The sequence below is a fragment of a genome, unplaced genomic scaffold (genome assembly GCF_019419815.1).
Source record: "Pyrus x bretschneideri cultivar Hongxiangsu unplaced genomic scaffold, Pyrus_bretschneideri_v1 Contig11, whole genome shotgun sequence".
Taxonomy (NCBI): domain Eukaryota; kingdom Viridiplantae; phylum Streptophyta; class Magnoliopsida; order Rosales; family Rosaceae; genus Pyrus; species Pyrus x bretschneideri.
Window position 1 is genome coordinate 5876625 of NW_025999402.1, and position 18101 is coordinate 5894725.

The following is an 18101-nucleotide window of genomic DNA, read 5'->3' on the forward strand; positions in this document are numbered from 1 at the left end:
AGAAGAGAAAAAAAACAAAAAAAAAAAAACCAGCGCACCCACCCTTGCACGCATCATCTTCCTTCCTCTACACACCCCACTCCTTATTAGGGAAGACGGGATCTGGGTTGCAGGAAAAGAGAGATGGTTTTTTTTTTTTTTTTTTTCTTTTCTTTTCTGGGTTGCAGGTAGTGGGTGCGGAGGAAGAGGTGGAGGATGGGTGCACGGTGGGTTTGGGGAAGACATGAAGGAGAAGAAAGGGGTGGGTTGCAAGGAAGGGGAATCGAGGAAGATGGAGATGGATTTTTTTTTTACTTTCTTTTCCTCTCCTCTTCTTCTTTTTCTAGGTTGCAGGTTGGGTGGGTAGGGGGTTGTGGGTTCAGCTTTTGTTTTTGGTTTTTTTTTTTTTTTTTTTTTTTTAATTTAGAAGATTAAGGTTTTTTAATTTTTTTTTTTGCCACATGGCAGACATTTGGCAGCCACGTCAGCACTTAACGGATCAATGGATGGAAAATGTAACAGAGGTATTATATTGAAATAAAATAGTACTTGAGGTATGAAAGTGAAATGTTTTAAAGATGTTGTAAAGAATTGAAATCGACCCCAAAACTGAGGTGGTAAAGTGTAATTTACCCCTAAAATCATTCATTTACTTCAAATATTTGACTTTCCTATTATCAATTTACGCATATAAATATATTTAAAACGTATAAATTGTGTGCAGTATGACATGATTCAAAAAATAATTTTTGTACGCACGTGAGCGCGTGCATGAAAGCTAGTTATTATCGTAAGTGATAGAAGCTGGACTGAGGAGTTAAACAACAAATGAACTTCATTCTACGTACGTAGTCAGTACTTTTTTTTTTTAATGGAAATGATAATTCATACAAGGGTTTCTCTCTCAATTAATAATTATGAAGGCAAATTGTATGTCCTCCTGTTTGAGTGCCCTTCTCATTCCCTCATATTTTGTGCGGTCACGGTTAAGTCACGTCAACATTTTATATTAATTTTTTATTGAGATAATAAGACAAAAAGTAATAGAAATATAAAATATTGACGTGACTTAACCGTGAATGCACAAATAAGAAGGGATGGAAGGGGCATTCAAATGAGGTCATACAATCTGCCTCCAATAATTGTACCAATTTTATCTGACAGCTTTTGATGGTACATAGTATTATTTGGGATTTGGATCCCCTCCTTGAGGATCCCGGGGATCAAGACACAAGGACCGTTCATCAAAGATCGTGCGCCATAATTAAATGTTTTTTACGCAAAACAAGATTGCTTTACTTTTAAAAATATAAAAAACATTTAATTGTGGTCGCACGATCTTTGATGAACGGTCCTTGTGCTTTGATCCCTGAGATCCCCAAGGAGGGGATCCAGAGAGGATCCAAATCTGTATTATTTGAAAGATCTCAGTGAACGACTAGATACAAGCCACAAAATTCTCTTTTTTCAAGGACATCACATGTTTATTTGGTGAACGAAATGCACATTATTTTTATTAGGTGGAAATGCTATTGATTGCTATCCCTAATTCATGAGTAGCAGCCACCTCATGTGTGTTTTTCTGATTTTTTTCAAGAAAGTCTGGAGGCGTTTAAGAAAATATCTTCTTCTTCTTCTATTTTTTTTCTTTTTAATTTTAAGAAAAACTAATAAAAGAGTTTGAAAATTTTGAGTTTTAATAATAAATACAAAAAAAAGGATAAAGTGAATAGTACCAAGATTGATTTTTTAGTGTAAAAATGTAATTTTTTGTTACAGTAAACAGTACTGGAAGCTTTTCGTTAAAATTCCTTTGTTTTTCTAGAGTGTTTAATGTGTTTAAGAAAGTTGAATACACAAGATAAGGAAAAAAACAATCATCTGGTTTAAACAACTAAAAAATATTACAAAAAGGTACATCAAATTCAAAACTGGTAGTAATAACATTTGATATACATGCTTTGTTTTAATTTAGTTAGAACTTCCATCTATTTTTTGTCCCTTTAAACTCTTTATTTTGAATGAAATTTCTAACGGAGTTATTCAAAATGACACATTGTTCCACATAAAAACAAACTTGGGTATTAATACTTACAAACTTTTAGTTCAAAGACCAAAGATCGAACTATTATTGCTCCAATTTTCTCATATGAAAATATACATAAATGGAACTTTTCATAATTCCTTATATATATATAAGTAAAATTAATATTATACTAATGATAAACACCTCCTAGCTCGTACCATCGAGATTTTCTTAAAAAAGTTGTTAAATTGCTTAAAAATTAGAAGGGCATAACTAATACTTCAAGAAAAATGGTTGACAAGTTCTCTATCTATTAGATATTGGTACCCAAAAAGAAAAATGCAACTTAAAACTTTACCAAATGGTCAACATTCGCCTCTTTCCCAAAGAAAGGGAGATGGAGGACTTGGACTAATGTAGATGGAAATGAATAATAAATACATTTAATAAAAGTAGTTTTTTAACTAATCAAAGCAGCTGAATCCATATTAATAAAAGCGGTATTTCAATTTCCATCTATATTTTATTGAATTTACATTAAAATTAGAAGAAAAAAAGAATATTTAACAAACAACTGATTGTTAGCCCATTATGAGTCTAAGCCCACTCCCTCCCTTTAGTGTAGATAACATCGTTTGTTAAAAAAAGTGATCATTTGACAACTAATTGAATCACATTATTATGCGCGTGCAAGAGACTTTTTTATAACTGGCACTACGTACCTCTTAAATGTTTAAAAATTAAGAAATAATATTTAATAAACAACCGCATGCAAAATATATTTTTTGAATTACAGCGCGTTACGCACGACTTAGACATTAAAAATGTATTTATATGAGTGAATTACTTCAATATTTTTTATTTCGTTATTTTCTTTTTTTATTACCGGTGCTACACACCTCTTAAGATGTTTTGAACACAACATTCATGATTTTTCTTTTTTTCTTTTTTATTGTATTTTTCTTCCCCATCACGTGAGCACCATCAACTTTGTCATTTGTTTATTCTTTTCTCTCTTCCCATTTATATTTATATTATATTACCAAATTACCCTTACATGATTTGATATATTATTTTGGGTATGTTTTGAATTTTTTTGGCTAAGGGGCAGTTTAGTCTAATTACTTTTTTATTGAATCACATTATTGCTAACCCCATTAAATAAGGATAAAATGACAAAAATGTCCTCACTTTTTGTCAAAGCATTTTGGCCCATTGTTTATTAAATTGAGAATTCATGGTTTCTTAATGCAGTAGTCTAACTCTAAACTACTCTAATTTTGAAAGAGAAATAGGAATTCGAACTTGAATGTAGGCAGTAAACACTCTACTTTGATCAACCGATTGACCTAACCTACATCTGCGGTTTTTATGTTTTCTTAAATCCAAATTGTTAGAGACAAATAAGGTTCAAACTTTGTGTCGGTGCGTTATGATAGGAAGTCAACAAAATCTAAAAATTGATCTAACAGCAATTGATCATAAAGTTTAACATCACTTGTACAATCAAGTAAACATTTTTAGATGTAAAATCCAAAAGTTGAGAAGGTAATTTTTTGTTACCTCTCATAATTAAACGTAAAAAATTCAGTCCGAACTTTCTCCTTTTCGGCTCTTACCTTTGGTTCATTATATAAGATATGGTTTTGGTTCTAGTCGGAGGTGTACCTTGTATTTTCTTTTCTTCTTAATCTTTGTGACAAGAACATTCGACCAAAAATAAAGGTCCTGCGTTAAGAACAAAAAAAAGAATACAAAGCAAGGATGACGGAGAAGGTCATGAAGGTGAGCGTGAGGGATTCAACGATGGTGAAGCCGGTGGAGGAGATGCCTCCGAGAGCATTGTGGTTGTCCAACTTGGACCGGCTGTGTCGTGTCAATCACACGCCGAGCGTCTACTTCTACAAGCCTGATCAAAACTGTATGTCAAACTTCTTCGACCCGGCGGTGCTAAAGCACGCGCTATCCAAGGCCCTCGTGCTCTTCTACCCCTTGGCTGGCCGTCTCAAGCAAAACGGGGGCCGTTTGGAGATCGATTGCAATGCGGAGGGCGTGCTGTTTGTTGTGGCGGAGACCACCTCTGTTGACCTTGACTACTTAGGCGACTTTGCACCCACTGACGAGTTCAGCAACCTCATTCCCTCTGTTGATAGTTCCGTTGGCCTTTCCTCTTATCCCCTCCTGGTGTTGCAGGTATGTACTCTATATTTAAGCATGTATATTTGTTTTGGTGACACTTACACTCTGAGGTCCTCTTATCCCCTTCTAATTATTTCGAAGTCCTATGGGGATCGTCTGCTAATAAAAAAATTATTCCTGCTATGAGAATAAACAACTATAAAGTAAAGTTATTAAGTGTTTAGCAAATATTTTTTTTAAAAGTACTTTTAATAAATAAAATTAAAAAAAAAAACAGCGTTTGAGTATTTGGTAAACTTTTATATAAATTGCTTTGAATATGTTAAATGATTAAAAATGATATAGTATTTAATATAATATAATAATTGTCAAAAACAATAATATAGGGGCAAAGAGTATAATTTTGTAAAACATGTAGGGGTATACTTGCCATTTGAAAAGTTCATTAAATGAGCATTGATTACTATGCTTTGAAAAAAAAAAACATTTTTTTAGAAGCATGATAGACCCTACTTCTGCTTTTCTATGTTTTCTACTTTCATTGACAGCAGTTAAAAAAAAACTTTTTTTTTGTTTTACCAAACACATTTAATGTTCCAAATTTTTTTAATAAGTTTTTTTTTTTTTTAATTTTTTAAAGCACCACAATCTTAAACCAGCTCTTAAGGAAAACAAAAATTCTCTTCGCACACAAAACCATGTAAATTCTATGAATACAAACCATGTAGAATACCCTAATAGGCATATATAAGACGTAAACATTGGTCAAGCTACAGTGTAGCTACATTGGTTAAGAGCGGATGTGTGATTTGCTTCACCAAATGTACAATATCACTTCTATGAGAATAAAATATAAATAAATAAGCACAAGCAGCTATACACACACTGACACATATGAGTTTAGGAGGTATAGTCAATTTGGATTTCAGAGGATTTTAATAGATTTTTTTAAGTGACAAATTTCAAAGATTTTAATGGACTTACAATTCTATATTTTGACAAATTTATATAAATTTATATTATAGATTTTTATGGATTTGTATGGATTTTTATGGACTTGTAGTCTTTTCTTTTCATTTATCTTTAGATTGTTTTTATTTTTTTTTTATTTAATAACAAAAGAAAGAAAGAAAAAAAAATCTCCCTCCATGCCCTAAAACATGATTCTGCAGTTGCTTGCTTTTCAAGCCGGCATGTCAACTGAATTCGCAATTGGATTTGAGGTGCATATCAAATTCTTCTTCTTTTGATTTGATTTTTGACCAGTGGGTCCATATGTTCTTACGTTATAGATGATGGGTTTTGAATTTTGATCTTACTTTGCTGATTGGATTGGTAATCAAACTTCTGGGTTTGATTTGAAATGGTATATTTCCATAGCTCAAGTCAGTCTACAACTCTATTGACTAACCAACCACTTCCATGGCAAATTCAATGAGTTTAACCGACCCTTTACCAAATTGAGGCATAATATATATATATATATATATATATATATATATATAAATAGTGGAAATGCCCAAAGGTGTGTGAGTGAGTGTTGGTACACCAGTATATGGACCAGAGAAGTAGTTCTGCTCTTACAGCTAAGAAGTGAGAGCCGAAGAGAGAGAATGGAACATAAGCTTGAAAGAAATTCTAGGGGTTGAGATGGGATTGTATTTGGTGTTGGGTATATATACTTCATGCTCTTAAATCCAACGAAATTCACAACATCATGAAATCCTACTGAATTTTTATTTTTTGAATACCCATAGATTTAACATCATTCTAAAATTATCTTTTAAAATCTCATTTGACTACCTCTAAATTTGGATGTATTTTTAAAATCCTTTTAAATCCTAATTTGACTACACCATGATTTTAGAATCTTTTAAAAAAAAATTCTAAACTCTTAATTGACTACACTCTGATTTTAAAGTCCATGAAAATCCTGTCAAATTCTGATTTGATTGAAGCGAGAGAGAATATCCAATTTGAATGTTAGAGAAACATGCACGTCGAAGAAAAAAGATGAGGTAATGTTAGAGAGACTAAAATGATAGACTAAGGGCTCGTTTTGAAGTGCTTTTAAAATGACTGAAAGCGCTTTTGGTGAAAATGTAGCTAATCCCTTGTAAAAATCCAAATGCATCATAGAAAAACACTTTAAGTGCTTCCTGCAAGAACTAAATATTTAGTGTTTCTTCCAAAAAGCACTTTTAGAACCCAAAATCAATTTCACCAAAAGCGTTTTCAGTCATTTTAAAAGCACTTCCAAAAGAGCTCTAAATTTGTAAATTAAATGATGTGTTATCAATAAGAAATAAGCACGTTAATCAATACTTAAGTAATAATTCAATCATCAACTTTTATATGTGCCGTTTAGTTTACAAAATTTAATCTACAAATTTAATTTTCCTAGCATTACCTAAAGGATGCCATTCTCACTGTTTTATTTTCACACGCTTTTTAATGAAAATGTCGACGACAAGTTTAGTTCCTTCTAAATATCTTAAAAGGATCTAACCATCAACAAAAAATAATCTACTACACCCATCTGTCTCTCTCCATCTTAAATATGATTCAACCACTCTTTCCTGGAATTGCACAACCACACGAGACGAGAGAGCCATTAATGAAGAGAAAAAGAAAACAGTCAAATGTAAGAACTCACAACAACTCGATCTCTATAGATCTTAAATATGGCTTTATTCTGTATATTCAGGTCACACACTTCAAATGCGGTGGAGTGGCAGTTGGTGTTGGTATGTCACATTGCGTAGCTGATGGAGTTTCTGGTTTCCACTTTATGAATACATGGTCGGAAATGGCTCGTAGTAATCTTGATGACCTTACAAATATTCCACCATACATAGACAGGACATTACTTCGTGCCCAAGACCTGCCTCGGCCTAACGTTGAGTACCAACCTTTTGCAACCCTAAAAAAACCTCTCTGTGGCACAAAAGAAGGTGGTGTTGAGAGCACAACAGTCTCAATGTTCAGATTGACGAGGGACCAACTCAATATCTTGAAAGCCAAGTCTAAGGAAGATGGGAACACGATCAACTATAGCACATATGAGATATTAGCAGGTCATGTTTGGAAATGTGCATCCAAGGCACGTGAACTTCCCGTTGATCAAAAGACCAACCTACGTGTTGTTGTTGAGGGACGTTCCCGACTGCAACCCCCACTCCCACTTGGTTTCTTTGGCAATGTGATTGTCCCAGCTACCATTATTTCCACGGTGGGGGATCTCCAATCAAAACCAACATGGTATGCTTCAAGTTGTATTCACAATGCTATATCGCAGATTAACGACAATTATTTTAGATCAGCAATTGACTTCCTTGAGCTTCAGCCTGATATTTCAGCCCTTGCTGTCACGGCTGATACTCTTAGGTCCCCTAATCTTGGAATAACTAGTTGGGTTAGGTTGTCATCTTACGACGCTGATTTCGGATGGGGTCGACCTATTTTTGTGGGACCTTGCGGAATTCCATTTGAGGGAAAGGCTTTCGTATTAGGAAGTGCAACTAACGATGGGAGTTTATCAGTCGTCATTCGTCTGCAATCCGAGCATATGAAATCATTTTCAAAGTTGTTCTATGACATATAAACAAGCAAATGATAATTTAGCAGGGGACTTGCGATTTTAAAGATGCTGGATCTGAAGATTTGTTGTGTGTGGTTTTTATGTGTGTTGCTGTAATATTTTTTGTTGGCCATGTTATATCTTTGTATTGGTTGTTGAATGTTTTGTTTGTTATGACTGCTATCATGATCAGTGTTATGTTTATGTATTTTGTGTATTTTGGTGTATTTATTGTAAGGTTTGTTGCAGTTGACTTCGATCTTGTCCATATATAGTATTCTCATTATATTTTGTTTGCACCTTAAAGTTGTCGTTGGATGAAGTTTTGAATCTTTGATTAAGTTTTTCGATTGAACAAAGGAAATTAGTTATAAATAATTTGGTGATATCATGAGCAAGATGTGCTTTTACACGTGTAATTGGTTACTAGAGACTTTATACCCACACTTTTATACGTGTAACATGTGCTTTTTGTTTATCATGAGTGCTTGTTATGATATGCGAGCAAGTCCGCCCTTCACAATTGTTGTTGTCATATTATGAGAGTGGTTGTTTTGAAAATTTAAAAATGACAAATACTTATATAGAATTTAAACTTGAAAATTTGAAAACGACAAATATTTGCAACCTTCCTTTTTTTTTACATGCATGATGTTGGATCAAAAATCAAGATTTTCTGAACTAGTTCCCAACAGTATTGTCATTATTGCCACCAACGACACCACCTCTTAGGCTGTAAATGAGCTGAGCTGAATCGAATATCATTATGCTCAAATTTGGCTTGTGTAACTTTTTCTGAGTTCGATCTAGGTTTAGCATGGTTTTTATACGAGCCGAGCTTGAATGAGCTTAAAAATTCAAGCCTGATACCGAGCACAAGCTATTTCGATCTATTTCCAAAAATAAGTTGGTTCAATTGTTTTAAAAAAATTCGCAATATCGTGGTAGGGTGTAGGCTTAACAGTTGACTACCAGGTCAAATATTTTTAACATAGTGTTATGTGTAATCATGATGAAGTCAAGAAAGTTACTTGCTGAACCGAAGGCGAACTCAGCAAGTGTGTGGTAGAAATTTCGAGGACGTGTCTTAAGAGGGTAGATTGTTACAATCCGTCAATGATTTTCTAGGTAAAACAGTCTTTATTATTTAAATGACCAAAATACCCCTAAGTGGGTAAAATTCATTTTTGGTGGACTTTCGAACATGAGACACATCCTAGTCATTATCTAATTTATTTGAATAGTATTCGTCGTCACAAATGCATCAGCGCAAATAGAGTAGAATTTAGAGTTCCAACAATAAAGTTACAAATTAGGACAAATGGGGAATTTTGAGATGAGCTTTCTAGAAGCCAACTTCCTTTTCTTCCTCCTGGAGTGCAGATCAGGGGAGGGGGTCTGTTCTTCTTCTCCTTCCCCTTTTGCTCTCCTAAACCCACTCTCGTCATTCTTTTCCTCTCCAAAGTTCTGACGACAAAAAAGACGACGTCCAACAGAGCCCCATGATGGTGGCCTAACCGATTCAGAGGAATCAGAATGACGACGACCCTTATCATCGACTAGAGCACTGAATGGTAACATCGATTCGATTATAACTTTCGTTAATCGCATGGATAAATCCTGATTAGCTCTAAGGAAATCTTTATGAGCAATATTTTGGTAATTGGGTTCGGTTCAAAATTACATTTGTATTGTTAAATTACTTTGTGATTCAATTCAATCAAGTTAAAGTGGAAAATATTTCAGCCTCATCTTTTCTCACAAGTTTTTGTTGTCAACGGTGAGTTCTCAGCATCCTCTCGTGCCAACCGAAGGGAGAACGGGGGATTTAAAATTCTTGGACATGTTTTGAGTTTTGAATGTGTGTACATGTGCATGGATATAGAACATACCGGTTTAGCACAACATTTACACTTTCAGATGAGAAATTAAGAGGAGAAAATAATAGGAAATATAGATTTAGTTGAAAATTGATGAATACGAAGAGTTTGCCTCTAATTGAAACAATGAATATAACTCTTAAAACTTCTTCTCGTATATAAGAAGGATTCGACTTCCAGCATTTGTTCTGCAACAAATCAAATGAACTTGAATTTAGATACTTTCATGTTTAAATACATTTTAAATTATATAATTTTATTACCGTATTCATGGCATATCATATATCCTAGTTTTTAGAGATTTTTTATATAGTCCTATCGTGTCATATCATATCACCATATCTGTGTTCGTGCTTCATAGATCATCAATGATGATGCAATACATACAGGAATGTTGAAGTGTTGGCGTCCTAGACCTGGCTATCGCGTGTCGTTATGTGTTTAAGTTTCCACATAACGCCACATGATTAATTTTAATCACCACCAACATTGGCATCCCCGTTTTATAAGTCCTATCCAAGGATGAGATGGATCAAAAAGACCAGAATTCTTATCATATGGCATATCATTTGCTTTGGAGGTTCATACAGTAATTTGCTTTAAGCATTCAAATTTCAAACAAACAAATGAAACCCTTCAAATCTACACAAATTTTAAATATTTTTATTTTCTTTTTCATTTGATCACTGTCAAATTTGCTAAAGGTTCGATCTTTGTAATACTTTCACAACAAATGTATTTAACATATAAACCAGCAACACGAAAATCTAAAATAACCAAAATTAAGAACTCAACTCACCATATTGCTATCAAACAAAAAATTATCCCAAAAAAAAAGCCAAAAATTAGAAAAATTATTTTGCACATTTTTTTCTCCTTCATTTTTGTCCACTGATTATTCTTTAATTTAGTTAATTGAAAGGCAAACAAACAATAAGTTTGTACATGAAAAGCAAAAAAGTTGTGAAACTTATTTCCCAAACAATTAATATTGAAAACACGTAAAAATATATAAATAACATTTTAATCCAAAAATAATGGGGCACAATAACAATCAGGTTACGTTTGGTACGTGAAAAATGAGATTTGGGAATGAGAAGTCACTTACTTTCCCATGTTTGGTAATAGTGTTATTGTTTGTGTCCCTTTAGTTCTATTTCCCAAAAGTTGGTTGTCTCCCTCTTATTTTTTTGAGCGAGTCCTACTAGCACTCATCTTTCCCATTAATATTGGTGAAGGTAAGAAGTCACTGATATGCATTATTAACCATATACACTTATGCAGTGACATATTATTGTTTCAATTTAGATTTAGATTTTATCCTGTATCCACATATTTATTTTAAGAATTTCATTATTATTAAATTTGGAGCCAATAAAATTCCCAGATATTCTAATTGACAACCCTGCAGTTCTTCTTGATCTCGCCCTGTCTTCCTGTGAGGGCATCAATAGATCCCATTTTCACCATGGCTGCTCCTAACTTAATAGCCCATGCAGCACCAGATACGGCATTGTTCCTTACAATCCCGGCCGTCGACCGGCTAGTCAGAAGCATTTGATCCGATTTAAACATGCCCTGGTGGTTCTTAAAATCAGTATATATTATACTTATTGTCAAGCTTATGTGGTGTCAGAACATGAAACAGCACAGTTTTTCGATCGTCGGAGGGGTACCTTGTATTTTCTTTTCTTCTTCTTAATCTTTGTGACAAGTGTTAAAGGAAAAGAATTCACACAATCTGTACAAACTGGAGAGCAGGAATGTTGCATGTGGATGCCACGTCCTGGACAGTTTGGAATGATGCATGTGGATGCCACACCCTGGACAGCAGGGATTTGCACGTGGTTGCTGCATCATGGATTCATGGGCTTGGTTGCTGCATCGTGGGCAGCAAGGATGCCATCTGTTTTTGTATTGTTTAATGCATGCGTGTATGTATATGTATATATGAAAGCTGCTTCCATTTGCAGCTAAACTAATCGATCAAATTTATTTGATCCCAAATTTAATAACAAGAACATTCGACCAAAAAAAAGGGTCCTGCGTTCTTACAAAGAAAGGATGGCGGAGAAGGTCATGAAGGTGAGCGTGAGGGATTCAACGATGGTGAAGCCGGTGGAGGAGATGCCTCCGAGAGCATGGTGGTTGTCCAACTTGGACCTGGTGCGTCGTGTCAATCACATGCCGAGCGTCTACTTCTACAAGCCTGATCAAAACTGTAGGTCAAACTTGTTAAACCCCACCCTCAAATAATTTGTAATTCCATAATTTCCCCTAGAGTTTTACGAGATTTGCAAATTGGACCCCTATCCTATTCCAATCCAGACCCTCCATTTAGATTTCCCCTCCCCTGTCCGTTTGCCATGTGGCACCACTTAACTCATCCCTTATCGCTTTCTCTTTCCCCTCGAGTCTCTCAACTCACTCACTCCTTTCTCTCTCTCTCTCTCTCTCTCTCTCTCTCAGTTTAGCACTCTCTATCTCCGATCAAACCCACACACTGTGCACACCCTTAGAGACACCCAGACGACGACGCAGCAGCAGCACCACCTTCGTTGACCCTTTCTCACTCTCCCTTGTCGCTGTGAAGCACGGCGAAGCCTAGAAAACACTCCGGCGAACCCCAAGACCCTCGAGGGAAAACTAGCCACCTCCGACGTTTCACGGTTAATCGCATGTACCAACCTTTCCCTCTCGTTGCTATTTTTGTTTCGCTAGTTAGATCGGAGGTTAAATCGGTCAATCACCATCAACCGGAGCTTGGGAGGCTCTGGCTTCCTTCCCCGAAGAGAAACAAAGGCCCAGGGCCTTTGGGCCTAAACCCAAGCCCAAATCCTTGTTTCTCAGGCCTCCGGGGCATGTGTGGAACTTGGGTCTTCGGCCTGTGGAACTTGAGCCTAACCCATTTATTTATTTTATTTTCTAAAAGCCCAAAACCTTTTAGTTTGGGCCAGGCTTTCAGCCCAAAACCAAAGGGCTTCGGCCCGTGAGCCTTTGACCCAAAACCCTCAAACCTAGGCCTTTGGGCCTTAGAACCCAGCCCATTGGCTAAGCCCAGAGCCACTGAACCCAAGCACAAAAACCTAGGCCCAAAACCTGGTCCAAACCCTAGCCCAACCGCTTGTGAGCCTGCACGTGTGGGGTACATGCACCACGGTCCACAGCAGCGCTGGCAAATTTTTCGACGACCCAAGGCAGTGTGTGGTGGTGCGTGAAGGCACGTGGTCGTACCTGAAGTCCATTTTTATGTTTTTCGACATCTTGAACTCAATTATAACGTCTGTTTCTGAAATTCAATCGTTTAAGTATAGTTTTGATAATTGTACCATTTATGTGCTTAGGTGCAACTATTAGCAACGATTCCGTCATTCCTATTTCATACGGTTCTTCGACGACGGAATATATGTGAGTGGACCCATTCTAAAATGCATGTTTTAATAATAGAAATGCATTATGCATACATGAAAATCATGATTTAATGACTACGTTTTATGAGATATTATGTTATACTGAGAATATTTTAGAATATTATATTTTATCGAACTGATGTTCTTATAGTATATACGATGGATGACTATATACTATTTATGAACATGCTTTTACACACTTCTTTATAGTATATATGATGGATGACTATATGCTATGAAGATGTTTTTGAGATATATGTACCTATGTTTGGAAAGACTATGTTCAATGATTTTTTTTGTTCGTATCTAGTGGTCACTGTTCTGCCTATGAGCGAAGGAGAAATAAGGTTGAGAGAAATATATGGTTGGCAGTAGGTATATGTTAATGGCTTCGGGCCGAGAAATACTGATATTGATACCACTAGCTAGCACGTTATATACGAGATATGTTTCATGAAAGGTTTTATGGCATGCTAGGATTTTCATAAAACTTATTACATATTATGCTATTGTTTTCATTAAACTTTGGGGGTTAGTATGTTGATAACTGTTTCAGTATTATATATATATAAACTTGGTTCACTCGTGTTTGTTTTGTACCCTCAAGATATAGGAACGAGGATTACGAACCGAGCTACGAGGCATTCCCTTACCAGTGACATCGTGCCATCCCTTCTGCTTTGACTTCATTGTAATAGCATTTTCCGCTTGTACCCTGAATTAGAATACGCTCTGAACATGTCATGGACTATCATTATGTTTTCATTGTTGGTAGTTGAATTATTTATATCCCTATCTTCACGTAGAAATGAATAGTCACATCCTTTTATTTTGCTATAATTCATAAGAAAAATTTATATGCATGTTTCACATATTCTCAACATTTGCATTCATTAAATGGTTTTCGTAATCCTCAGATGTCGATCAGCATGTGACCATCCCTATGTCTCACGGACATCGAGATCAGAGCGTGTCTTGTGACAAGTGTTAAAGCAAAACAATTCACACAATCTGTACAAACTGGACAGCAGCAATGTTGCATGTGGATGCCACATCCTGGACTGTCTGGAATGATGCATGTGGCTGCCACACCCTGGACAGCAGGGATTTGCACGTGGGTGCTGCATCATGGGCAGCAAGGATGCCATCTATTTTTGTATTGTTTAATGCATGCGTGTATGTATATGTATATATAAAAGCTGCTTCCATTTGCAGCAAAACAATCAATCAAATATATTTGATCCCAAATTTAATAACAAGAACATTCGACCAAAAAAAAAGGTCCTGCGTTCTTACAAAGAAAGGATGGCGGAGAAGGTCATGAAGGTGAGCGTGAGGGATTCAACGATGGTGAAGCCGGTGGAGGAGATGCCTCCGAGAGCATTGTGGTTGTCCAACTTGGACCTGGTGCGTCGTGTCAATCACATGCCGAGCGTCTACTTCTACAAGCCTGATCAAAACTGTAGGTCAAACTTCTTCGACCCGGCGGTGCTAAAGCACGCGCTATCCAAGGCCCTCGTGCTCTTCTACCCCTTGGCTGGCCGTCTCAAGCAAAACGGGGGCCGTTTGGAGATCGATTGCAATGCGGAGGGAGTGCTGTTTGTTGTGGCGGAGACCACCTCTGTTGACCTTGATTACTTAGGCGACTTTGCACCCACTGACGAGTTCAGCAACCTCATTCCCTCTGTTGATAGTTCCGTTGGCCTTTCCTCTTATCCCCTCCTGGTGTTGCAGGTATGTACTCTATATTTAAGCATGTATATTTGTTTTAGTGGCACTTACACTTTGAGGTCCTCTTACCCCCTTCTAATTACTTCGAAAACCTATGGGGATCGTCTGTTAATAATAAAAAAAACTGATTCTGCTCTACTGTGAGAATAAACAGCTGTAAAATAAAATTGTTAAGTGTTTAGTAAACATTTTTTTGTAAAAGTGATTTTAATAAAAATAAATAAATAAATAAAAAACAGTGTTTGGTAACATTTTATATAAATTGCTTTGAATATGTTAAATGATTAAAAATGATATAGTATTTATATGTGATATAATAATTGTCAAAGACAATAATATAGAGACAAATATTGTAATTTTGTAAAACATGTGGAAGTATACTTACCATTTGAAAAGTTCATTAAATGAGCATAGATACTGCTTCTGCTTTTCTATGTTTTCTACTTTCATTGATAGCAGTTTATAAAAAGAAAAAAAAATGTTTCCTGGAATTGCAGAACCACACGAGACGAGAGACCCATTAATGAAGAGAAAAAGAAAACAGTCAAATGCAAGAACTCACAACAACTCGATCTCTATAGATCTTAAATATGGCTTTATTCTGTATATTCAGGTCACATACTTCAAATGCGGTGGAGTGGCAGTTGGTGTTGGTATGTCACATTGCGTAGCTGATGGAGTTTCTGGTTTCCACTTTATAAATACATGGTCGGAAATGGCTCGTGGTAATCTTGATGACCTTACAAATATTCCGCCATACATAGACAGGACATTACTTCGTGCCCAAGACCCGCCTCAGCCTAACGTTGAGTACCAAACTTTTGCAACCCCAAAAAAACCTCTCTGCAGCACAAAAGACGGTGGTGTTGAGAGCACAACAGTCTCAATGTTCAGATTGACGAGGGACCAACTCAGTATCTTGAAAGCCAAGTCTAAGGAAGATGGGAACACGGTCAACTATAGCACATTTGAGATATTAGCAGGTCATGTTTGGAAATGTGCATCCAAGGCACGTGAACTTCCCGTTGATCAAAAGACCAACCTATATGGTGTTGTTGAGGGACGTTCCCGACTGCAACCCCCACTCCCACTTGGTTTCTTTGGCAATGTGATTGTCAATGCTACCATTATTTCCACGGTGGGGGATCTCCAATCAAAACCAACATGGTATGCTTCAAGTTGTATTCGCAATGCTATATCGCAGATTAACGGCAATTATTTTAGATCAGCAATTGACTTCCTTGAGCTTCAGCCTGATCTTTCAGCCCTTGTTGTCGGGGCTGATTCTCGTAGGTCCCCTAATATTGGAATAAATAGTTGGGTTAGGTTGCCATCTTACGACGCTGATTTCGGATGGGGTCGACCTATTTTTGTGGGACCTTGTGGAATTCCATTTGAGGGGACGGCTTTCGTATTAGGAAGTGCAACTAATGATGGGAGTTTATCAGTCGCCATTTGTCTGCAATCCAAGCATATGAAATCATTTTCAAAGTTGTTCTATGACATACAAACAAGCAAATGATAATTTGGCAGGGGACTTGCGATTTTAAAGATGCTGGATCTGAAGATTTGTTGTTTATGGTTTTTATGTGTGTTGCTGTAGTATTTTTTGTTGGCCATGTTATATCTTTGTATTGGTTGTTGAATGTCTTGTTTGTTATGACTGTTATTATGATCAGAGTTATGTTTACGTATTTTGCTGTATTTATTTGAGGGGTTTTTGAACTTTAATCCTTCAAGAAGATTAAAATTTAATAAAAATCTGGTGTTAGATTGAATATTGATTTTAGTCCCTTAATATGTACTTAATTCAAATTCATATTATATTTTTGTTTTTGTATTTAATAGATAACTTATTTAATGTTATTACATTAAATTTTAAATTTATTATTATACACATTTTAATTCATTGATTTTGTTTAACTTTCTTTAATTAGTGTACCTAAATGTTCGTACCATAATATATTTTACTAAATTAGTGTACCGAAATGCCCGTACCTAAATATATTGTGGGTGTGCTGTTCTTCTTCTCCTTCCCCTTTTGCTATCCTAAAACCGCTCTCGTCATTCTTTTCCTCTCCAAAGTTCTGATGACAAAACGACGACGTGGCCTAACCGATTCAGAGGAATCAGAATGATGACGACCCTTATCATCGACACGAGCACAGAATGGTAACATCGATTCGATTATAACTTTGTTAATCGCATGGATAAATCCTGATTAGCTCTAAGGAAATCTTTATGAGCAATATTTTGGTAATTGGTTTCGGTTCAAAATTACATTTGTATTGTTAAATTACTTTGTGATTCAATTCAATCAAGTTTTTGTTCTCACAAGTTTGTGGTAAAGTGGAAAATATTTCAGCCTCATCTTTTCTCATAGGTGAGTTCTCAGCATCCTCTCGTGCCAACCGGAGGGAGAACGGGCGATTTAAAATTCTTAGACACGTTTTGAGGTTTGAGTGTGTGTACATGTGCATGGATATAGAACATACCGGTTTAGCACCACCTTCACACTTGAGAAATGAAGAGGAGAAAATATTAGGAAATATAGATTTAGTTGAAAGTTGATGAACACGAAGAGTTTGTCTCTAATTGAAACAATGAATGTAACTCTTAAACTTCTTCTTGTATATAAGGAGGATTCGACTTCCAACTTTTGTTTTGCAACAAATCAAATGAACTTGATACTTTCATGTTTAAATATAGTTTAAATTTTATAATTTTATTGCCGTATTCATGGCATATCATATATCCTAGTTTTTAGAGATTTTTCGTATAGTCGTATCGTGTCATATCGTATCACTATATCTGCATCCGTGCTTCATATATCATCAATGATGATGCACTACATATAGGAATGCCAAGGTGTTGATGTCCCGAACCTAGCTATCGCGTGTCATTATGTGTATAAGTTTCCATATAACGCCACATGATTGATTTTGATCACCCCAACATTCGCATCCCCGTTTTATATAAGTCCTATCCAAGGATGAGATGGATCAAAACGACCAGAATTCTTATCATATGGGATGTCATTTGCTTTTGGAGGTTCATACAGTAATTTGCTTTAAGCATTCAAATTTCAAACAAACAAATGAAACCCTTCAAATCTACACAAATTTTAAATATTTTTATTTTTTTTTTCATTTGATCACTGTTAAATTTGCTAAAGGTTCGATCTTTGTAATACTTTCACAACAAATGTACTTAACATATAAATCAGCAACACCAAAATCTAAAATAACCAAAATTAAGAACTCAACTCACCATATTGCTATCAAACAAAAAATTATCCAAAAAAAAAAAAAGGCAAAAATTAGAAAAATAATTTTGCACATTTTTCTCTCCTTCAT

The 18101-nt window shown here is 35.7% G+C and overlaps 2 protein-coding genes across 2 annotated transcripts; both read left to right on the plus strand.

Annotated features, from left to right (window-relative positions):
- Positions 1 to 3769: 3769 nt before the first annotated feature.
- LOC103955880 (shikimate O-hydroxycinnamoyltransferase-like) lies at positions 3770 to 7763 on the plus strand. The gene is made up of 2 exons (XM_048572786.1): positions 3770 to 4198; positions 6852 to 7763. Exons 1-2 carry the CDS (start codon positions 3770 to 3772, stop codon positions 7746 to 7748), a joined length of 1326 nt encoding a protein of 441 aa, XP_048428743.1. The 3' UTR covers positions 7749 to 7763.
- A 6528-nt stretch (positions 7764 to 14291) lies between these two features.
- LOC103955862 (shikimate O-hydroxycinnamoyltransferase) lies at positions 14292 to 16423 on the plus strand. The gene is made up of 2 exons (XM_009367771.2): positions 14292 to 14748; positions 15359 to 16423. The coding sequence occupies exons 1-2, from the start codon at positions 14320 to 14322 to the stop codon at positions 16265 to 16267; spliced, it is 1338 nt and encodes a 445-aa protein (XP_009366046.2). The 5' UTR covers positions 14292 to 14319; the 3' UTR covers positions 16268 to 16423.
- The last annotated feature ends 1678 nt before the right edge of the window (positions 16424 to 18101 follow it).